This window comes from Protopterus annectens, chromosome 14.part0, assembly GCF_019279795.1.
Source record: "Protopterus annectens isolate FY-2018-M chromosome 14.part0, PAN1.0, whole genome shotgun sequence".
Lineage (NCBI taxonomy): Eukaryota > Metazoa > Chordata > Ceratodontiformes > Protopteridae > Protopterus > Protopterus annectens.
The window spans coordinates 393,964,189-393,988,821 of record NC_056748.1 but is presented as its reverse complement, the minus strand read 5'-3'; the positions used below and the strand labels follow the sequence as shown (position 1 = coordinate 393,988,821).

Below are 24,633 nucleotides of genomic sequence, written 5' to 3'. Positions count from 1 at the left end.
GCATCATATCCTGTAACTCTTTAAAATCTGGTTGTTCAGGTTGAGACATTTTGTTCCTTAATTGTGATAACAGGTACTGTTGATATTTAATCATATGAAACTGACAGTTTAAGGCCCTCATGGCTAGGGTGGCCGAGGTATATACTTTTTTACCCCACCTTTCTAGAGATCTGGATTCCCTTTCTGCAGGGAGTAGATTCTTGGCAGTGGAGGCCTTTAATCCCTTGGGGCCTTGTGAAATGGTTTCAGGGTCAGCATTATGGCCTTTGTAGAGAAATTGGTGAGAGCTGGGTACTCTGTAATACCTATCAGGTTTTGCTGGTGCAGGAGGCAGAGAATCAGGGTTAAGGCAAGCCTCCGAATAGACATCATCCAGTACATCCAAAACAGGGGGTATAGCCAGAGGTCTGTGCTGAGGTAACCAAAGAAATTCCCTAAGTCTTTTCTTGGAATCTGAAAAGTCTTGGCCTTCCCAATGGAAGTGTTCCCTCAAAGTGTGCAAGGTTTCCCCAAAGGAAAAATCCTCAGGAGGGGATACAGAAGGAATGGACTGTTCTGCATCTGAATCCTCAAAAGGGGAGTAAGAGTGTTCCTCTGCATCAGAATGTTCTGATAAAATGGATCCCTGATCAGAAGAGGGAGATTCTTCCTCCACTCTGGGTCTCTTGTCAGGAGGGGGCTGAGAACCTCTGATAAGAGTAATTAAATCCTCAGCCATTTTAAGCATCTGTTTCTTAGGCATGGGTCCAGGAGATGGGCCCTGTGCAACAGGCCTCATGGGATGCCTGGCTGCTTTGGATTTAGTAAAAGCCTTTATTGAAAAAGAAGATGAGGGCCTAAATACACCATGGGTGGAGGTGGACCTGTCCACATTAGAAGGCTCGACATTAGCAGGGGCTTCGGTTGTAGTCTGGGAGAGGGCTGAGGACCCAGCGGTCTCGGGTACAGAGGACACCGCCAAAGGAGTGTCGTCGGTAGTCAGGGACTGCAAAGGCGTCTCGCTGAGAACCGGACCACGTGTAGCCTGTTTTGGCGTGGTGTCGGCGGGGACCGCGGGTCTCGCGTGTCGGTCCTTTTCCTTGCGTTTTTTGGTCAAAACAGTAGTCGGAGTGTCCGACGACATTTTATAATCAAAAGCTTTACCAAAGTAGTGTTGGGCGAACTCCGCCCGACGCTTGATAGTGCGTTTATTGAAGGTAGTGCAAAAGCGACAGCCCGAGACGACGTGGTCTGGGCCCAAACAGGGTATGCAAAGGGAATGGAAATCCTTATGCGGTATTTGCTTCCCACAAGAAATACAATTATTAACTTTTTCTGACATCGGTCTGAGGCAAGAAAAGTTTCCCCAACGGGGTACTTAGCTTTAAAGAAGACTTCGGTTCCAATTTTTTTTGTAATTCAGGAGCTGGCCGACCGGCACTTGCGAACTGCTTCGGGCACCGCGCGGCAAAAAAGACTGAAGAACATGGCGTCGGCTGTGTCTTATATACTCTGGCCTTACTGACGTCAGAAGAGTAAGCGACGACAACCGACGCCGGACCAAGACTTTGGAATTCGGCCGACCGAGGGACCGCCTGACGGCTGAAAACCCATCTGTGATTACTGCAGCTGTATGCACGATGAACATATCCCATACACTTTAATCACAGCACTTTCCAGTATGTGTTTGACAACCTGATGGCAAAATGTAATGAAACGGCAGTCCACTTCCAAAGTGTCTGCTTCGCAACTGTGAACCATTTTCATCCTGAAGTTAAAAAAGAATAAATCTAGCTTTGTAAACTCATTCAGCCATTTCAATCAAACTTCTGAATTAAAAATGAAAAGCATCTTTTCCTCTCGTTTCTCCACAAAGAAAACCATAAGGTGAACTAACTTGTTCAAGAAGAGCTCAGAAACCACATTTATCATAAAAGAAATCTTATGTTTGTAAAAGAACTGATATGGTTCACTACACACGGAAAGTCTGAAACAATGAGCCCCTACATGCATATGATAGCCAGAAGTGTATGCTGGTATCATGAATCTGTGCTCTGCCCATAAAAAAAACACTTATATGTTGATCACTACACTGCAGCAATTGTCTTATTACAGTTACATCCATGCCCCCTCCCCAACTATTCTACTGAAGAGCAAGAAATAAAATCATTATATTGTAATATGCCAATTAATACAATGTAGTGATCTGTTTATTACAGTTAAATCCATGCCCTCCAGCTCTTCCATTGAAAAGCAAAAGCCCCTTCTTTCGACTGTCACATCAACCAGGTGGCCAGATGAATGACACTCCCACCTCATTCACTCTTAACCTAGACATTCAGGTCCAGTTTCTGTGCCCTGCCCCTAACTCTACTTTCCTACATTTTATTAAAAAAATAATTTCTGCTTTTAAACTGTAGCAAAATGTTGGCTAAAAATGTAGCAAACTCTTGCTACCGTTTATACCCTGCCTGACAAAGCACTAAAGTAGAGTGCTCAGGTTGTACTTAAAACAAGAGACAGATTTTCAGCTTTTTTTTTTTTTTTTTTTTTACTTTTAAAAACACTTGTTTGCGCAGGTTTGCACTTGTTTTAGCTCAGCGGATTCTGTTTGGGCGTTCTGCAGACTACTACAGCACCAGAAATGAGAAGGAGAGACTTTTTGTTGATTCTAAGTATCTTAGTGTCTTTTTCTTGATTATTTCTGCTTATCGCACATTAAAAGCTGTTTTTACTGTGGTTATGTTGTTATTTCTGCTGCATTTTACCGTTAAATCGTTTTACTGTGAGTGCACTTTGATTTTCAGCTTAAAGTTAATAATTTAAACTGCATTTACTACTGTAGGCATCACAATCAAGTGTGACAGCCTTTTATGTGCATATTTACTGTTTAAATTGCTTTTTTCTGTTTAATTTCACAAAAAAAAATAAAAAAATACTATCTGTACTGCTCGTTTCCCGCCACTAGAACAGTCCAGATCCCAGATTTGCTGGTTTCAGGACTTTAGTTTGTGTTTCTGAGTTGTCCAGACCTTATTGTGGTAGCGGGAAGTCTTTCTGCCTATCAGTGAGAGTAGTAAGCATTGAGCAGCCTGCTTGTCGCAAGAGGAGTGGTTTCCAGCTCTGAAATCAACCTTACTGGCCGTTTTGGGCTGATTTCTATCTCTTTCAACTTTCTGAGTTAAAAACCCATGTTTCTGCGGGTTTGTGTGTGTTTGCACATCACGGAGCACCACTTAGCTAGGGTTAAACTATTCCCAGCGCCATAAAGTCTGCTCTTCAGTTTTTCCCTTAGAACTAGCCAGTTTCTTAGTCTTAGCACTTGAATTTGCTTCTTCATGCTCAGCACGTGCTCAGAACTTGTTGTAAGCACTAAATAAGCTACAAATTGCTACAGCACTCAACCTTCCTCATTACCTAGAGGAAAAAGTACAGTTGTGTACACTTACCATAAATGTAGATGTTCAAGTGTATTCACTGTTGCAGTCACTACATTTGGGGTAATCTGCTGGCAGGTTGCCCTCAGTTGGCCTCATTAACGAAGTCTTGGGGGACCTGCGTCGGTTGCTCTCCCTTCTTCCATGACGTCAGGTTGTCAGGGGTATAAAACATGCAGCCGACGCCATTACATCAGTTTTTCTTGCCCCAGATGTCAGGTGCCCCCCACAAAGGGGAGCAAATAAACATAAAAACATAAAGGTATACCTCCAACAAAAAACAAATACACCAAAAAAGCTTTTAAGCATAGTAAAGGAAAGTAGAGGTATAGCCAGAAAAAGTTAGGGGGCTGGAGGGAGGGTAACCAGGACTGCAACAGTGAATACACTCGAACATCTACATTTATGGTTAGTGTACACAACTGTACTATGTTCTTCATGTTTCACTGTTGCAGTCATTACATTTGGGTAGATTCCCAAAGCTAAGGTTGGGAGGAGGAGTTTATACAGCATTAGGGCCAGCTATAAGGCCCTGCAAAACAGCAGTGGCAAAGCCAGATCTGGATTTAGAGAAAATTGGTAAATGATAATGATTGGTGAAAGTATGTACAGAGTTCCAGGTAGCAGCTTCTAGGATGTCCCTGGTAGGAACATCTCTGAGAAAGGCTACAGAAGTAGGTGCAGCCCTGGTGGAGTGAGATCTGATCCCCTGGAGGATAGGTTTTCCATGGTGCTTATAGCAGAAATTAATGCAATGGCTTATCCATATAGAAATGGTTTGTTTTGAAATAGCCTTCCCCACTGCCCCTGCAGCAAATGCTACCAGCAGTTGTTCAGATTTTCTTCGAGGTTTAGTCCTGTCCAAGTAGAATCTAAGTTGTCTGTGCACATCCAAGGAATGCAGAATCCGTTCCCCTTTGTTCTGTGGATTGGGAAAGAAGGTTGGCAAATGAATGGACTGATTAAGAGCCACACTGGAAACCATCTTGGTCAAGAAGGATGGTGGATTCCGAGAACACATCATCAACAATGTCTAGTACAGGAGGTATAGCCAAAGGCCTATGCTGAGGTAGAAGAAGAAAATCCCTAAGCCTCTTTGTTGAATCAGAAAATTCCTGGCTTTCCCAGTGGAAATGATCCCTTAAAGTATGTAAAGTTTCCCCAAAAGAAAAATCGTCAGGAGGGGAAGCAGAAGGAATGGAATTCTCTGCATCAGAATCCTCATAAGTAGGTATGGACAAATCCAGGTAATCAGAAGAGTCAGAAGAAACAGAATCCTGATCAGAAGATTCATAATCAAGCTCAGCCCTAGGCCTTTTAGAGGTGGGGGGGTTGACTACCCCTGATTAGAGTAATAAGATCTTCAGCCATTTTGATCATTTGTTTTTTAGGCATAGGGGCCTGAGCATGTGGCCTGGGCATCGTTTTTTTAGACATGGATCGAGATTTAGGCCTTAGTAATGAAGGCGGTGTCGATTTAATATGCAAGTCTGTAGGCCTGAATACATCCTCAGAAGCCGGTGCCTGCACAGTGGCTCCAGACCCATCCAAGGTAGAGACATCCGCGGGTTCCATAGTTGAAGTATCTCGTGGGATACCGGACTCCGAATGGGTCTCAGTAGAGGCCTGCGAATCAGAAGTAGTGGGTATCAGGGGCTGTGAAAGCACCTCACTGAGTACCGGCAAACTGGCAACTGGCTTAGGAGAAGCGTCGTCGGCAGTTTTGGACCTCGGTGGTCTGTCTCTGTCTTTATGTTTGCGTTTTTTCGGAATCCCGGTAGTCGGATAACTAACCGACGACATTTCTAGATAATTAAACCGAGAACCGAATATTTAGAGGCAAAAACATACTGACAACGGATAGTGCGCTGATTAAATAAAGCACAAAACCAACAGCAAGGTACGTTGTGGTCAGGGCCTAGGCAAGGAATACAGTACGAATTAAAATCTTTATGAGGTATTTGCTTTCCACAATAATGCAATTATTAACTTTTACTGACATCGGTAAGAAGCAAGAAAAAGTTTCCCCAACAGGGTACTTAGCTTTAAGTTGAAGAGTTCGGTTCGGAAACTCGAAAACGAAAATTTCAGGAGTCGGCCGACCGGTACTTGCGATCTGCTTCTGCTTTGGGCACCGCAAGGCAAGAAAGACTGATGTAATGGCTTCAGCAGCATGTTTTATACCTCTGATGACCTGACGTCATGGAAGAAGGGACAGCAACTGATGCAGGACCCAAGACTTTGTTAATCAGGTCGACTGAGGGCAACCTGCCAGCAGATTACCCAAATGTAATGACTGCAACAGTGAAACACGAAGAACATCAGCTCTTGTACTTACTTTCCTCATTTGTCTAGAGGTAAATAGCATTTATTCAGGTATGTCCAAGGGACAGCTGCTGGTGTTTTCTCCTGTCTACCTGATGAATCTGGCCATCTTCGGGCAATGTATGTAGCAATTGTCTCATGTACACAGACAACCCTATCCCTCCTAACACCCAACACTACAACCTGTGAGAGATGCAGTTATCTAGCCAAACTGGAGGCAAAGCTCTCACCAACCAGGACTGAACGTGACAGTCGAGAGGAGAAGGTAAACACCTGCACCACACCACACTCGTTACATAGTCCCACTAAAACTACACCACCAAAATCCACACACAGAAACACAAAAACATTCAAACAGGTTTTCAATAATAATCTGCCCAAGCAACAGAGACCTCCAAAACAGAAATGCAAGCAACCTCCACCCCACAACACAACCCAAATGACACACAGCCCAGAGACTCAGTGTGCCATTCAACCACAGTCCTTAAGGCAAAACAACGTACCCAACACACTAGTCATAGGTGACTCTACAGTCAGGCACACTGATGTTCAACTCACCAGACTACACAAGGAGAAGGTTACTGTCAGCTGCCTGTCGGATGCCAGGATCCACCACATAACACACGCACTCAGGTCACTCCACAAGTACAAATATTACTCTGTCACTGTCCATGTTGGTGTGAACGATCTGAGACGTATCTCCCTGGACTACATGAAGAGAGACATGGAAGAGCTCTCCGATCTTGTAGCCCAAGCAGGTATGACCCTAGCCTTGAGTAGCATCCTGCCATCATCCAGAACGATACCGCAGTACAAGGACAAAATGATTGACTTCAACAACTGGCTAAGCGTCTGGTGTCGTTCTAAAAGGATCCAGCATCTGTCTGCCTGGGACGACATGGTCGACAGACCACAATGCTTTGCCAGAGATGGCCTGCAACTGTCGCCCCTGGGATTCCGGATACTGGCTAAGGATCTTGCTGCCCCTACAGTGTCTTTTTTAGGCAAGGTTCAAATGACACACTTGGCACTGTAAGAAGTACAGGCAAGCAAAAACTGAGGGTAATGCAACTCAATGCTAGAAGTCTAAACCTCAAAATGCACTCACTCGAGGTACTCCTTAAAATGGAGAACATCGATATCTGTGCAGTGACTGAGACCTGGTTCAAGGCCCCAGAGAGCACAACTGCATTACTAGGTTATAACTCATACCACAACTTTCGGCCATCTAACCTGGACCGGAACACCAAAGGCGGAGGTGTGTCCATATTCAATAAGGATATCCACACCTCCAGGCTAGTTGCCCAACATAATGCATCCGAGATTATCCAAGTGCAACTAACTCTGGGCAAAACTGCAATCCATACTGTAGCTTGCTACAGATCCCCCACCATGCCCCAGGATTCCCACTCCTCTTTTTTTGATATACTGGAAAATGTTAGGGTTCAACCAAACACCCTAATAATGGACGATTTCAACTACCCCACCATTAACTGGGAAAACTACTCATATACCAATTCCTTCGCTCAACACTTTCTGGAATTTATAAATTCCAATGCCCTGGATCAACTTATCCACACCCCCACCAGGGGCAACAATATCCTAGACCTAGTCATTACCACCACGAGTGACCGGTGTGCAACACCTGAAGTCAGCTCCTCGTTGGTCAGATCAGACCACAAGCTAATCACCATAGATATCCACATCCCGCCCCCACCCCCCATTAAGGAAACCACTGTAAAAAATTTCTCCAAAGCCAACTTCATGTTTCTTAAGACAGACGTGGCGAACTTCATGACACCCACGCAGATGGACAATACAGCTGCGACTGTTGAATCCTACAAAAATGTCTTCTATAAGCACTTACATGAGTGCATGGATCATGCTATCCCTACGAGAATCAAGACGCTATCCTCCAAAAAAAGTAAACCAATCTGGTGGTCCCCTGCCATAAACAAACTCTACAACAGAAGGAAGAAACTGGTGCAAAAGAGAGTAAAATCCCATGAGTGGAGGAGCTCCCTGGTCAGCCTCAGTAAGAAGCTGAGATCGCTCATAAAATCCTCCAAAACTAGATATGAAAACAAAATCGCCACTGATTCAGAGAACAACCACAAAACATTCTATAGCTATGTCAAGAATCTCAATGGCAACACCCAGATCTGCTCTGAGTTTACAGTACAACAGCACAAAAATTACAGAACCAACTGATATTACCAGTTGGCATATAGGTTCAGTGCTCACTTTAAAATTGAAGTTTATTGGCTGTTTGAGTAGTTTTCCATCTCTTTCAACTTTCTGGTTTAAAAGACTGCGTTTGCACTTGTTTCCCACTTGTCCTGTAACTAGTCTAGTCCAGGTACAGATTTGCTGTATCCAGGACTGTGTATAAGCTTCTGAGCCCCCAAGCCTTTCTGTGTTGGAGGGAAGCCTTCTAGCTTGTCAGTGGGAGTGGTAAGTACTAGGTAGCCTACCTACCACAAGAGGAGTGGTTTCTGGCCCAGAAATTGTAGCTTATTGGCCGTTTGGGCAGTTTTTTCCATCTCTTTCAACTTTTGGTTTAAAAGCCCGCATATGCACTTGTTTCCCGCCTTTCCTGTAACTAGTCTAGTCCAGATACAGAGTTGCTGTATCCAGGATTGTTTGTAAGCTTCTGAGCCCCCCAAGCCTTTCTGTGTTGGAGGAAAGCATTCTAGCTTATCAGTGGGAGTGGTAAGTATTAGGTAGCCTATCTACCACAAGAGGAGTGGTTTTGCCCAGAAATTGTAGTTTATTGACCATTTGGGCAGTTTTTCCATCTCTTTCAACTTTCTGGTTTAAAAGCCCACATCTGCACTTGTTTCCCACCTTTCCTGTAACTAATCTAGTTCACATACAGATTTGCTGTATCCAGGAATGTTTGTAAGCTTCTGAGCAGTGCCAAAGTCTGATAGTTCTCTCCTCTCCTGCACTTTTACTAGCTTGTTAGTTTAGCACTTTACCAGACTTCTTGTAGTAATTATTGTAGTACACAAAAGTGCTACCAGCACTAAACATTCTACAAGGAAACAGGTCCAGTACTTATTAATGCCCACTCCTCCAGGCATGTCTAAAGGTCAGTTCCCTGTCCTTTCTCCTATTAATCTGGTGAACTTGGGCATCCAGAGGCAATGTAGCAACTGCCTCATGTACACGGACAACCCTCTCCTCTTACTCCCTAACACTCAGACTTGTGAGAGATGCACTTATATAGCCACATTGGAAGCCACGCACTCTCCAGCCAAGAACAGAATAGCTGGTCAAGAAGAGAAGGTCAACACTTGCACCACACCACATAGAACACATAGCCCTACAAAACACACACCAGCATTGCCTTCACATAAAAAACACAAACCACACACCCACCTTCGTGGAGGCTCTCAATAAAAATCTAACCAAACAGCACAGACCTCCAAGGCAGAAATGCACTCTACCACCACAACACTAATCATGAGACACATAACTCTCCTAAACAGTGTGCCACTCAACCAAAGCCCCTGAGGCAAAACAGCATGCCCAACACACTAGTCATAGGTGACTCGATAGTGAGGCACACTGATGTCCAACTCACTAGGTTGAATAAGGAGAAAGTAACAGTCAGCTGCCTGTCAGGCGCCAGGATCCGCCACATAATGCACGCACTCAGGTCCCTCAACAGGGACAAATATGACTCTGTAATTGTACATGTGGGTGTGAATGACCTGTGACATACCTCCCTGGACTACATGAAAGACATGGAGGAGCTCTCGGATTATGTAGCCCAGGTGGGTATGACCCTAACCCTGAGCAGCATCCGACCATCACCTAGAATGATACCACAGTACAAGCAGAAAATGATTGATTTCAACAACTGGCTAAGTTTCTGGTGTCATTCTAAGAGGATCTGGTATCTGTCTGCTTGGGATGACATGACTGACGGACCTCGATGCTTTGCCAGAGATGGCCTGCATCTGTCACTCCTGGGCTTCTGGATACTGGCCAAGGCTCTTGCCACCCCTATAGTGCCTTTTTTTATGCGGTGTCCAAAGACCAAATGCAATTTGAGGGTCATGTTGCTCAATGCTACAAGTCTAAATATCAAAATGCACAGGCTCAAAGTACTCCTTAAAATGGAGAACATCGACATTTGTGCTGTAATAGAGACCTGGTTCAAGGCAGCAGAAAGCACCCCTGCACTACCAGGTTACAAGTCATTCCACACCTTTCGGCCCCAGAACTTGGACCGAAGCTTCAAAGGCATTGGTGTTTCCATATTCCTAAAGGATGCACACACCTCCAGACTGGTAGCCAAACATAACTCATCTGAGATACTTCAGGTGCAGCTAACATTGGGTAAGACAGCGATTCAGGTCGTAGCCTGCTACAGGTCCCCAACCGTGTCCAAGATTCACACTCCACATTCCTAAGCACCCTGGAGAATATTAGGGTCCAACCTAACACTCTCATACTGGGCGACTTCATCTACCCCTACATTAACTGGGAAAACTACTCATGTACCAATACACTTGCCCAACGCTTTCTGGAATTCATTAATTCCAATGCCCTGGACCAGCTTGTTCTTACCCCCACTAGAGATAGCAACTTTAATTTGACCTGGTCATTACTAACATGGGTGACCGTTGCTCTCCACCAATAGTCAACTCCTCCCTGGTTAGATACGATCACAACCTAATCACCTTGGAAATCCCCCCCCCCCCCAACAAAGGTAACCACCAAGAAAAACTTCTCCAAAGCTAACTTTGGTCTCCTAAAAACGGAGGTGGCTAACTTCACGGCACTCATGAAAATGGAGAATAGTTGCATGACCGCCAAATCATACACCAATGCACTGTACGAACACGTACACAAATGCATGGATCTCGTCATACCCAATAGAACTAAGAAGCTCTCCTCAAACAAAAGGAAGCCAATCTGGTGGTCCCCTGCCATAAACAAACTCTACAACAGAAGGAGGAAACTGATGCAGAATAAGGTGAAGTCCCAAGACTGGAAAAACTCCTTTATCAGCCTCAATATAAGGTTGAGATCCCTCATCAAATCCTCTACAGCTAGCTATGAAAAGAGAATTGCAGCAGATAGTATTGACAACCACGAGGCCTTCTATAGTTATGTAAAGTATCTCCATGGCAATACCCAGATTTGCTCTGAGCTACTGCACAATAGTACCTCCTATACAGAGCCAACAGATATTGCAAATATACTGGCGGACAGATTCAGTGCTAACTTTATCCTTCTCCCCCCCAAAGGACCAATCACAATACCAGTAGATTGCCCGGCACCCAGTATTACTGCTGCACAGGTTAAAACAGCACTGTCCAAGGCCAAGAATGCAGCTTCTATGGGACCTGACAGTATCCCTGGCTGTGTTCGACATGAACTACAGAGTGAACTGGCACCTCACTTGTGTGCCTTGTTCAATCACAGCCTCACCTCAGGCTTTGTCACTATCGAATGGCACACTGCTACAGTCATCCCTCTCCACAAAGAAGGAGCGACTACAGACCCCAGGAACGATCACCCCATTATCCTGATGAGTCTGATATATAAAGCTATGGAAAGCATTATCATGGACCTAATAAACAAGGATAAAGGGAATCTCCAAACTCTGGATCCTACACAGTTTGGTTTTGTGAAGGGTAGATCATGCCTGCTCAACTTGGTCGACTTCTCTGAGTCAGTCACCAGAGCTGTGGATGAAGGTAAGGTGGTTCATACAGCCTACCTTGATCTGCCACGGCCTTTGATACCATTCCCCACTCAGGAATCATAGAAAAACTTACTAAGCTAGGCATCAACCCCTATATCACTAGGTGGGTTGCAAACTGGCTCACAGATAGAACCCACAGTGTGAAAGTAGCTGACTACAAGTCAGACTGCCGACCAGTCACGAGTCGAATCCCACAGGGTTCGGTCCTGGGTCCTCTCCTGTTTGGTATCTACTTTGATAATGTAACAGGAAATTAGAGTAGGTGGGCTTCCTATACACCGTAGAAATAAAAGAACGATTGGCATGATCAATATTTAATTGAACATAAGTTCATAGGTGTGTACTAGGCTAATGGCCCTCAAGCCTTTAGAAGCTTTGCCCATAGAAGTGCCCTGGCATCATGCCGGCTGACGTTAGTTCCCAGTGCCTCTATCAAGTAGAGCCACTGGAGTGATCCCCGGGGTGAACTTTCTATTACCCATCCACTCATCAAGATTTCTCTTGAAGAGGGACAGCGAGATGCTCTATTTGACATGTATGGGAAGTCTATTCCAGAGCATGGGCAGGCTCTAGGTGAGGATCCTGTCCCTCCAGCATCCAAATAATTAATGAATTCACAAGACTTAGCCATAATGAACACTAAAAAATCAGTAGTATTATTAATGTATTTAAAAAAAATTCCTCTAACTTAATGTCCAAATCATCCCAGATGATAATTACATTGTCCCAAAAAGTGCCTGTAATACCACCAACATCCTGAAATATGGACTATTGAGTACAAAATTATGTTCCCAGAATGCCAAAATAATGTTTACGGAAATGGGGCACAAGGAGCCCCCATTGCTTCTCCTTGCACCTGCTTGTATGTAGTACCCTCAAACCAGACAAAATTGGTATTCAACACAATCTCCATTAGATCACAAAGGCTTTTCACTAAATTGTCATCCAAACCTGTGAACCTGGTTAAATAGAGTCTAAACCATTCTAAACCAGGTTGTGGGGAATCACGGAAAAAAGATCCTTGATGTCAACAGTCGCCAAAATTAGTTCATCATCTGCTATATTTTGTGGGACTTTAGATAAAAATCCCAAGAGTCTTTGTATATATGTATCTCATTTCTGAGAACATCCTTCAGTATGCTCTTTCAGTTAACGGTTCATGTTGTGAAATACCAGTCCAGTTGCTTATTTGTGCTTACATAAAATTAATACAGTCTGTTCTTTCCGTACAGCAGAAAATCTCAAGTTTTCCCTACATGCTATTTCCTCTAATTCTGTTATTTTTTTAAACATTTTTTCTTGTGCAGTGTCAAATTCAGCCAGCCTTTTCTTCATTTCAGCCATTGAATTTTGCAGTTTTATCACTTCTATTCCAATGAAAAAGTATTTGCCCCCTTCCTGATGTCTTATTTTTTTGCATGTTTGTCACACTTAAATGTTTCCAGGCCAACACGAAGGGACTCTGGCTGACAAAGTTCGCAGACGATTGCAAGTTAGAAGCTATTATTAACTCCCCAAGTTATGTTGACATCCTACAGAAAAGCCTCAATGAGACCAACGACTGGTGTTAGAACCATGGCCTTAAGCTCAATGCCAAAACATGTGTCTTCATCCCCTTTGGGAAAAACCCAGTTCCCTTGAATTACCACACTGATGGTAGTCCACTGAACACAGAAGGCGTTATAAGAGATCTGGGAACACACATTGACAGCAACCTCTCTTTTGAACACCATGTTGCCACTGCAGTCAGAAAGTCCTTCTATGTGGCACACCTCAAGGGTTTTGCATCCAGGAAGAAAGAGGTCATTGTCTCCCTCTACTCTTCCCTCATTAGGCCAATCATCGAGTACAATGCCCCATTTGGCATGTACCTCACTAGACACCTGCAACAACTGGAGAGGCCGCAAAAGTACCTCACAAAGAGGATTCTAGGCCTTAAACACTTGTTCTATATGGACAGACTCAAAAAACACCAACTATTCTCTGTCCAATATCGCCTACTTAGAGGCGATCTCTGCTTGACTTACAAAGCCATGTCTGACCCAGCTCTGTTAGAAATGTTACATCTAAAGAAATCCCAATCCCTCTGCACTACATCTTCCAAAGACCTCAACCTCATTACCACAATCAACAGAACATGCTGGAGGGACAGGTTCATAACCCAGAGACTGCCCATGCTATGGAAAAGACTTCCCATACATGTCAAGCAGAGCACCTCACTGGCCCGCTTCAAGATTAATCTTGATGAGTGGATGGAAAATAGAAAATTCACCCCGGGGATCACTCCAGCGGCTCTAGTCGACAGAGGCACTAGGAACTAAGGTTGGGTGGCACAATGTCAAGGGTAATCTTATGGGCTAGGCTTGTAAAGGCTCCAGGGCCATTAGACTAGTACACACCTAAGAACAAAGAGGATTACCGGACTCAGAGGCCCTACGCTGACCATCTCAAAAAACTCCAGCTTTACTCCGCAGCATATTGCCTACTCTGAGGTGATCTCTGCCCAACATATAAAGCTATGTCAAACCCAGAGCTGCTGGACATGCTACACCTAAAGAAATCCCAATCCCTCAGAGCTACCTGTTCTAGTGACCTAAACCTTGTCACCACAACAAACAGAACATGCTGGAGGGATAAATTCCTGTCCCAGAGACTTCCCATACTCTAGAACAAACTACCCATCTATGTCAAGCAAAGTTCCTCATTAGCACTCTTCAAGAAAAATCTTGATGAGTGGATGGGAAATAGGAAACTCACCCCGGGGATCACTTCTGTGGCTCTGCTTGGCAGGGGCACAGGAAAATAACTTTCTTGGGTGGCGAAAATCAGGGAACCTTGTTGGCTAGGCTTACTTAGGCCCTTGGTCCGATAGCCTAGTACCTACCTATGAAACTATAGCAAACAGTTTGTTGCAATATAGCAAGCAGTTTGCTATAGTTTAGACCACACACACAGAAAGCTACAGCATTCAGGTTGACTACAATGCAATATAATCTCTTAAAAACTGGTATTGTTGCATTAAACAGATCTGGATCAGCTGACTGTATCCCCCCCAACACTTTGTGGCTAGTGCAGCTGTTGCTCTCGCCTCACCCTAACTATGCTACTGATGATGGCCACCAGGAAACTGGTCTTCCAATAAACAAAACTCAATTGCAGAAAGTAGACAGGTAAACCTATCAATCATGAGGTTGGAGTTTCATGGTGGAAAGTGATTTTTCAAAAGCAGGACAGACATGCAACTTTTTTAAGGAAAGCAAAACCTGCTGGTGCTACATCCACACTCCTGACTTCTACAAGGACATGCTGTGCAGGAAACAGCTGAGCAATGCACTCTATCCAGTGGAATAATTGGGCCCACATCAGAGAAGGGCTTGAGACAAGTCAGGATCAACTGAAAGAGAGCCAAACTGAAAGATGCTTCAACTTGGAAATAAAGGCCAGCTTACTGGAAAGCTTCTGGTAACACCTCTCATCCTCTTAGCATGGGAAATCTGTATATAATGAATCAATGAGGGGACAAAGACCCCAAAACAGGGACAGATTTTAAATACTGCGCTTAAAGACTTAGTTGCTAGAATAGCAAGTTTTCTGTTGGCATACATTTTCTGAGAGATACAAAATCTGAAACTCAAATGTGAGTCATTATTTATTGACTAAAATTTTAAGTGACTTGTCAGGAAACAACAAATTTTATGAAGAACTGACAAATTATGAATTAAAAATCTGGACAGTTGAGAGGTAAGCTTCCTGGAAGTCTCTGTTACCTCCAAAACCGAGTTAGCTAATCTACAGGGATGGAATCAACAGCAACAGCCAAGCTCTAAGGTGGAACTAGCTATCACCAAACCATGGGGCACACATTTCCGCTAGGAATCAAAACATCCTTTTTTCTGTCAAGGATGTCAGTTCCTGAAACTGTACACTCTTTGGCTACCAAAAGGTGATCAAAAAAGACCGTCTTTCCCCCTGACCTTGGGAATAAGACATGAGAATGACAGGGATCCATTAAGAACCCTCGCACATCAGAGGAAGGGAAAGAGATCCCCAAGCTACTTAGCCCCTTACTTACAGCATGTCCAAAGAAACCTTCAAATGTTTAAAAGATCAAAACAAGACCGACTGCTTACATCCCACAAAACGGTAAAGTGCCTGCAATAATGTACTTTACAAAGAACATCAAATGTTTGCCTTGTGAAGCTAAAAAAGAGAGAGCCAGAGAGATCACAATAGAAAAATGATCAAAATAGTTTCTTGATGACTGGAAAAACAGAACTATCACATAATCAAGAAAAGTAACAAAAAAAGCTTAATACAAACAGCAGACTAATAGCAAATAACTTCAAAGCATGCCTGTTCTCCTAATTTAAGGGCAGTTCGTGAACAATGAGGATGTAGCGACAAAGAGCAAAAAGCAAAACCTTCCTGGGACTGTTGCAGAATTTGTGCTAGGAGCTCCCCTACCTTTTCAGAAGTAAGACTTTATGATAACTCTGCTGATAGAATCTGTGCACAGCATGACAATGGCAGTCTAACTCAATGAGGTCAGTGTAGACTGGCCTCCAGCAATGGTCACATATTTGGTTTTACCACAACATAGGAGAAACTGCAGGTTTGGATGCAGTTATGCAAATTAAGAGTAAGCCAAGAAAAAAATTAAAAACAATGTTTACATAAATCCTCACTAAATACTGATATACATTTAGAAACACAGCTCTCAACCTTCCATCTCTAAAATTTGGAACACTACGTCTCATAATATGGAACAAATGGGCAAAATATTAAAATATTTAACACTTACTAACAACTTATAACTTTATCTAGGAAGCTAACAGGATGGTTAGAATCTGTAACTTTATAATTATAAGAATTCTTTTGATGAATGAATATGACTCAGTATTATTTACTACGGATATAATTTAAACAATTACTACACTGAAAAGGATCTCTGGTTAAGTACTATGCTAGCTATCCTTGAGGGCCATTTTAAACTTAGTCAATTTCACTTTTTGTGCTTGAATTACCCTATCCCATTAGGTTAGAGACTGGCCTTAACCATCCCATGATCACTAATCATACATTACCCCTAATGAGACTAATTGGGATCATACCATAGATAATCTGAGGGGACCCATAAAGATTTAGGAGCTGCCTCTGACCATGAATATGAATCTGGGTTCATCTCTGAGCCCACTACTATTCACAGTGGTGATGGAATACATTAGCAAGCAGGTTAGAGGGTACAGATCAACAAAATTGCTGTATGCAGATGATGTGTCATCACAAGCAGAGACTGAATAAGGTGGTTGGGGATTAATAAAATGGTTAAGGGGTTTAACAAAATTAAGGTTTGATTCTCACCCTTGAAAATATATTGGATAGGATTAAAATGGCCCACAAGGGCAGCTAGCCTGGTGCTTACCTATGAACCTGTAAATAATACAGGGAGTAGTCATGGGGTAAAATTTCTGTTTCCCATCTATAGCTCTAAGACGCACATGAATATGGACAGGGATGAACTTTCTTTTATGAGGATGGGCAGTCTGCTCCAGAACAGCAATATCCTTGGTGAGACATACCCTGTCCGTCCAAACCATTCTGTTAATGTTGCAGAAGAGGTTTAGATCCCTAGACAGAGTATTTTTATGCCATTTGACTACTTACTAATGTGCAGTAAACCTATCAGCACTGGGTTGGAGGATGCCTTCTTTGATGGACACAGGTCACCTTTTAGCAGTCTGCAGAATACAGAGTACAGTGATAAGGCTTTGAGTCGGTGTACGTAGGACTTGTTCTTTAGGCCTTATATCCTTTAAAAATGTATCACTGCGGGTGTTCCAGCTGTTACATATATCCGGACAAATACTTGTCAAAAAGGGCATTATACTCAATGATTGCCTAATTGTGGGATGAGTAAAGATGGACAACGACATCCCTAGACATAGACACAATTCCTTTGTTTACAAGTTGTGCAACATAGAAGGGCACAATAATGTACTTTCCGGCATTTAGTTTCAGTCCGTGATTTTGGAACCAGTTATTTTATTTGGACAAACTCTAATGCAGAATTTTAGGACTCAATGACTGTTCCTAACTTGCAGTCATCTGCAAACCTAGGCAGCCAGAGCCCTTTGCTATTGGCGTTTACTTCAGAAAAGTAGATACCAAACAGGAGAGGTCCCAGTACAGAACCCCTGGGGGACTCCACTGGTGAATGGCTTCTTTGACTGTGTCAGAAGCTTTGGCCAGGCTGAGGTATGCATTGTGTATTATTCTGCCTTCATCCCTTGCTTTGGTAACCTTTTTAAAAAGTCCATCAGAATCAGTAAGAATAACCTGCCCTTGACAAATCTAAACAGACTGGTCCGGTGTTTGGAAGTTCCTTGTGTCCTGATTGATTAGTTCCATAACAAGTCTTGTTATGGCTTTGCTTATGAGGCTAGTCAGAATTATGGGTCTGTAATTGCCTGAGACTGTGAAAAGTCCTCCCTTTTACAAGATCCCACATGTAAAATGTGTGGCAGACCCTTTCAATGTGAAACAATACAGAACATGGACTTGTTAAGACTCAAAATGAGTAACGCTCCTTGTAATGAGGTACACTTGAAAGGCATGTCTATTAACTTAAAACATAGATATTACCAGACACAGATATACACACCAGTCAAGGGAAAATTTGGAAAATTGTACAGTATAACGAGGCACACCACGCCGTTGCCTTCTTGGTGACCTCTCCCTTTCCCTTCTCGGTGACCGTTCTCTTGATCTTTTTCGCTGAGGCGTCCTTTCACTTGATCGCCTGCGTTCTCTGTCTCGTTCACGGCTAAAGAATAAAACAATCTTAAGTTACCTGATGTTTTCCAATGAATAAGAAACACTAAAAAGTACTTTTGGCCATAACAGACCTTCTGTCTTCTTTTCTATTTGATGGGACATCACTTCTTTCATTTCTACTAGAAAATCTAGAAGCAGAGTCAAGTCTTCGGGCTATTTGTGGCTGGGGTACTAGCCGAACTGGAGTTTGCAGCAAACCACCTTTGAACAAGTGAAAATACAAAAGATTAATAATTTAACAAAATCGCACTGGATGCACACAAAAAATCAAAATATGATAAAACAGCACCTATGTTAAGCAGCAAATGATCAATCAGCTCCTATTAGTCCATAACAGCTCAAGTTCACTTCTAAGTCACAGGTAGAAATTCACATTTCACCACTGATCTTTTTTCTGCTGTTATCCGTGCAAGTGGATTTTCATAAATAATCCATAAAAACTGATTCAATGAATGGGCAATCAACTACAATTCTTTCTTCCATTGGACACAAGTTCAACACATGCCCCAAGCAGAACACCTTACTCTTGTTGCAGGTTTAACGTGTACTGTTTAAGATGAGATAAGCCAGTCAGTGTAAATAAGATAAAAAGTACTTGTATTAATGAACTAATCGGTAAGAAGAGGATAATAGACCATTTAACCTGCAAAGCATAACATAATTACAACAGTGGCCTGTGGCTAGGCTAGAACCCAGTGATCTGTAATTGCATACTATGTACTGTATTTGTATTATACATCTATTAACTGCATACTCAGAGTTCTTTCAGCAAGGCTGGAATATGGCCTAACCATCTTAGCTGCAGTTCCCACCAAAACAAAAAAAGACGTCCACCCTACAGACTATCACAAATAAAACATGTTTCATCACAACTCCACACCCCAACTTAGCAGTACCATTGTCTTCCTCTTTCTAAATCCAAACGTCTGCCAATTTTTCAACAGCAGTTATCTTGCTTACTTCTTTTCAGACTCCTCTGTTTTGAAATGCTATGCCCCTTGCAGCAAAACTCACTATACAAACCTCTTGCTACAACCTCAGAAATCATTCAAAGTCAGACCCCATACACCATAAAGCATCCCAAAACTAAAATACGCTGCACTAATCATGCATCGTTCCATTTCTAGCACCTAAACTCTGTGAATCTGTTCCTCTATACCTAAAAATACTCTCTGCGTACTCTGAAATTCAGATCACAGTTCAAAAACACATCTCTTCACAACAGTAGTGTGTAAATTATTTCAGGCTGGCCACATCACCTAACCACTGTTATAACTTCCACTCAACAACTCAGTTCACTCATCCTCCTCTTCCTTGGTTCATGACTGAAGATCAACTGGGCTTTAACTCCTGTATGTAAACACTGAATATAATATTTGTTTTCTCTTACATGTGAATATGTTGGGAGGGTGGCCTATTGGTTAAAGTGTTTGCCTTACAAACACAAGGTACTGGGTTTGAGTCTCACAAGGGATAATTGGCTAGGCTTAAAATGGCTTGCAAGGGCAGTTAGTTTAGTACTAATCTATGAACCTATGAACCTATGTCAATACTTTTTTTCTAGTTCACATTCATTTCTGTAAATATTTTTGCAACACTGTTATTAGACATCTACACAATTGTGAATATATTCACCTAGATTATGTCTCAAGCTGGTTCATTATCAGTGGCGCAATACACTGGTACACAAATTTAAATAAAACTCATACATACTAAAAAAATTTTTTTTTGCATCTGCAATTTGCCAATCACCCCCTCTTATCAGTGAAGCTGGTCCATTCGTTCCTCTTACAACGAGTCAAGAGAAGATCAAGAGGGGCTGTAATTTAAGCATCCACTGCAGATTGTTGGCTTTTCCTTTTTTTTTTTTTTTTAACCCTTGCCCCAAAGTGCATGCTCATTAACATGCCCAGGGTTTACCATGCGATAGGTATGCATGAGGGCTGCTATTTACGTCTACAAAAGATGCAGCCCTCAAGACTGCACTTGCTCCCAAAGAAGCCAGTACTCTTGTGGGGTCACCAGTTTCCACTCTGCCCTGGCATGCACCCAACCCAAAACTCTCCCCCTAAAGAGAGGAGAGATATCAATGCTGGGTCACTCCTCCCTTTCTCCTCTTCCATTTCCAAGAGGCATCTGATCTACTACTCATGCTCAGTTCATCTGGGCCTTAGGATCTTTACCCTTCTATACCAATAATGCTGACATCTACACACTATATCAAATAAATGATCTGTGCATCATTCACATTGTCTAGTCTTTTTCCTGCTGTCTGGGCAACAGTTTAGTGTCTTGATTCTCTTAAATCATTACTGTTTACCATTAGTCGGTTAATTATGTCTGAAATTCATATCCATTAGCAGGCTGGATCATAACTACTTAGAGCTGTGAGTCGAGAAAAAAATTAAACATGAGAAAACATTTTCAGCTAAACAAGAAAATCAAGTTTCTGCCCTACCTGTTCAGGTAAAGTAATTTTCCCACATTTAACACGATTAAACACAGTACTGAATATTGCAGGAATCAGTATCGCCAGTAAGTTTCAGTGGAACAAAAGTGCTGTGGGCAATCCACCTTTTGATCACTATTAAAAGAGGCAAGGCAGCCCACAAAGCTGTGGTACAGGTATGACTAACGCCAAAGCATGACCAATGCAGTTAATGAGTAAACTACAGTGTTCAAAGGCCTTAGCACTATCTTTAATCCTCCAGCCACCAAAGAAGATCCAATTTATATAGAGAGGTCAAAGATTTCACTTACTGTATCAGCATATACAGCTAGCCATACATTCATTGCTGAAATCTTGAAGATCCAGCAGAAAGTTTCATCTTTTGTAAGACACTTTGGAGAGACACACACACTGTGATAATACTTAAAATAATATAATTATTCTTCCAAGGGACTTTTTCCCTAAAGAAATGTATTGTGCGGAAATAGATACATCTACCTTCATACCTCAGCATTTGTCTGATTCTCAAAATGAAGCTGTGCAGCACAGAAAAATGCATCTACTCAGCACTCCACACTGCATGTATCTCTAGCAAAGTTCCAGACATTTTAAACAAAAGCTATGAAAGCTTGAATATCTGCCAAGGTCTGTGCTAACAAGACTGTAAATTATTTTTATGAAACCCATTGCTCCTACTACTATACTGGAATTGTCTGGGTATCCTTTCACATTGCCCTCATTTCTGCCTGCAAATAGTTTTATGACTGTGTCTTTCTGTACGTAAGACACTGTATTACTAAGTGTAGCAATTTCAATCTTCAATGCTACTTTTGTCTTTTTTTCATGGACTACTACATCTGGTTTTCTCGTGTCTGTTTTTTCAACTGTTGGTAATGGGTAATCTCATGTGATACAAACTTCATTATTCTCTATAATTCTTTGTGGCTCAGGTTTCCAGCAAATCTCAGCTACGTCAATATTATAATGTTTGCACAATCCCAAGTGCAACAGTCTTGCCACATTACTATGCCTTTCAGTATATGGGCCCTCTGCCATTAGTGTGTCACACCCAGCAACAAAACGGGCGACTACTTCCAGTTCTGTTTTACAGAATCTGCATTTGTCTATCTCTCTCAAATGTTCAATGGACTTTATAAACCAACGTGTACATAGTCCACTATCCTGGGTTGCCAATATTAACCTTTCAACTTTTGGTTTAAATTCACCTCTCCTTAACCATTCCTGCATCAAATCCTGATCGACATGAGGTTGTTTCAAGAGTTTTCTCTACCTGCAACTATATTTATTCCTTTTCCACATTTCTTGTCTTCTCATGTGATCCTTTGCCTTAAATCCTTTCTTTTTGACACATTCAGTTGCTGACAGATTTCTGTCTACTTCATGTTTGGTTTTGATTCCTGCTAGACACCGATAGCCTTCTGCTAAACTATTAGGGAAGCCATCTTAGATTTGCTCGCTTCATGTTTTAAAACTTTCAGTATGCTTGAATCTGGTGAGGTCAACAGATATATATGCAGTCCTGTGATTGGAGATCCATACAAATAATTTTGAGGAGGCCCACACCTCCTTCAGAATGAGGAATACACAAGCTTGGTATAAACTGATCTTCATATATCATTTGATAAGAGTGAAGCATTTTTCTTGTTTTCCTGTCCAACTGATCCAACTCCTTTTGGAGCCAATCAATCACCACAAAAATTTACAGCTTGGACTTTGTTCCTAGATGTCAGAGCTGTTTTCAACATTAATTTTAGCCTTGTAAAATACTCCTTACTGAGTTTTGTTCACACTTGTTCATGTTTTATTGCTGTTCTTTCATCAGTTCCCAAACATTTATACACTCCCTCCTACTCAAGTTCTTTTACATCACATTCCTGTCCCAGACTGATACTTTCTTGGTGCTGCAGCTTTCCTGGTTCAAATCTTGCTTTTGGACATTCATCAAGACCAAATGAAATGCTTATCATATGAAAAAGTTTTGACCACTTACAGCTGTGCTTTCAGCTCCTCATCATATGAGCCATACAGTTTTAAATCTACAAAAAGAAAATGTGAAGTCTTTACATTTTGTTTTCTGGGTGCCAAATTGTGACCACAACATAATCTGTTAAGTAGGCAGCTTAATGGGTTAAGTACAAGACAAAAGAGCAGTGATGACAAACAAGTCACCTTGGAATATCCCCCTCAGAATTTTTATCCCTGGGATAATAATTTGCCCTGCAGCATGGCTTAACTGAAAAGTAGTCTGCCACTGTTTCATGGTCACTGTAATACAAATGAACAATGCAAGGTGTATCTTACACATCTGTAAACACTCCTATATCCATGAATTTGGGATGCTGCCAAATGCTTTTTTTGTAATCTATCCATGTCGTACTTAAATTCTTCCCCTTCTGACAATTCTCCATTATGACATAACAACAAATGATCCTTTTTTCCATATGACTTTCTTTTATCATTCTTTTGTTCTGGTGCCATGAATGAGTTTTATTCTAATGCCTATAAACTCTGTGAGCATCATTTCCAGTATATAAGGTTTATACATCGTCAGAAGTCAAGTTATTGGTCTATAGTTTTAATGATAGCTTGTAGGTTCTCTTTAAAGGAGGAGTATCTTTTTTTTTCTGTTATTAACCAGTTTGGTGTCTGTTCAGGTTACACATATAAGTAATTTTTACACGGGACTAATCTTCATGCAAAGATGTTAATACTTTTAGCCAGAAGTCAGCTACTGCATATGGGCCAGGGATTTTCCAACTAGGGGCTTTGCTTATGTTTGCTTCAGTTTCTCTGGCTATTACTTCATCCCATTTCATATCCTGTAGATCTGAACTTCTTACTGTTTTTTTTTTCTTCTATCCATTCAGCACCTTTTGCTCCACAGGGTCTTCACAGATGCTTCTTCAAAATGTCTACTACTTTCTTTTTTTTTTTTTTTTGGTGGCGTTTGTTCCTTTCACATTTTTGGTCATCAATAAATTGCTTATTTTATATTTTTTTCTTTATATTTATCTGCACACTTTCTAGGTTTCTCTGCCTGATGATATCCTTAGTTTATTGAATGCAATAGTGTATGACAGATCCTGGTCTGATATAATACTGTGCTTTGCTTTTTCACGTCTATCTAAGTATTTTTGTTGATCTGTTCTCTCTTTTATACACTTTTTTAACAGTGATACTTCTTGCCTTAACTGCATTTTAGTTTGCTTTACATTATCCCTTATAATGTATTAGTAATGAGAGATACCAGCGTAACAACTATGCATTATAAGGAGAGAGTAGTAATTAAATTCCATTAAAATTTGTACCCTTACATTTACAGATGATTGTTGGGCAACCTCCTTGCCTTAACTGCATTGTGTTTCACTATGCAAGACCCCATGCACATCCTAGACTAATAAAACTCACCAGTGTGGCAAAACCTCTGCTTTAGTTAGAAATGTTTCATTTAAATGCCTGCTCTCTGAACTGCATCAAATGGAAAATATGCCATTATTAGGACAAAGTATTCATAGTGATAAAGATATAACTAGAAGAAACAACAAACATTTTCAAATTTAATTTGAAAAGGGCACATGCATTTACATGCATTCATACTGTTCTGAACCCAAAGGTACTGGCTATCTTTAGTGTTTGCATACCACTCCAATTTGCAAGTCATAAAGCCAACCACATTTCAGCTCAGTGTCACACAAATTAATATCACACTGGCTTTTCATAAATATGAAGATAAACACCGGTACTCCTTAATAAAACATTGCTACAGAGTATTCTCTCTCTGCAGTCCCTAAAGTTCAGCTGTACAGGACAAGCTTGAAACACTATCTACTGGATGATATCCTACTTTTTGTACAAACCTAATT

The 24,633-nt window shown here is 41.8% G+C and overlaps 1 protein-coding gene across 1 annotated transcript in view; it reads right to left on the bottom strand.

Moving 5' to 3' along the window:
* CCAR1 (cell division cycle and apoptosis regulator 1) overlaps positions 1 to 24,633 on the bottom strand; it is a 2,906,903-nt gene that overhangs the window by 2,036,651 nt on the left and 845,619 nt on the right. The window contains exons 10-11 of the mRNA XM_044056158.1: positions 18,372 to 18,501; positions 18,128 to 18,289 (exon numbers count right to left, since the gene is read on the bottom strand). Coding sequence (XP_043912093.1) covers positions 18,128 to 18,289; positions 18,372 to 18,501 — 292 coding nt within the window. The remainder of the gene's footprint in view (positions 1 to 18,127; positions 18,290 to 18,371; positions 18,502 to 24,633) is intronic.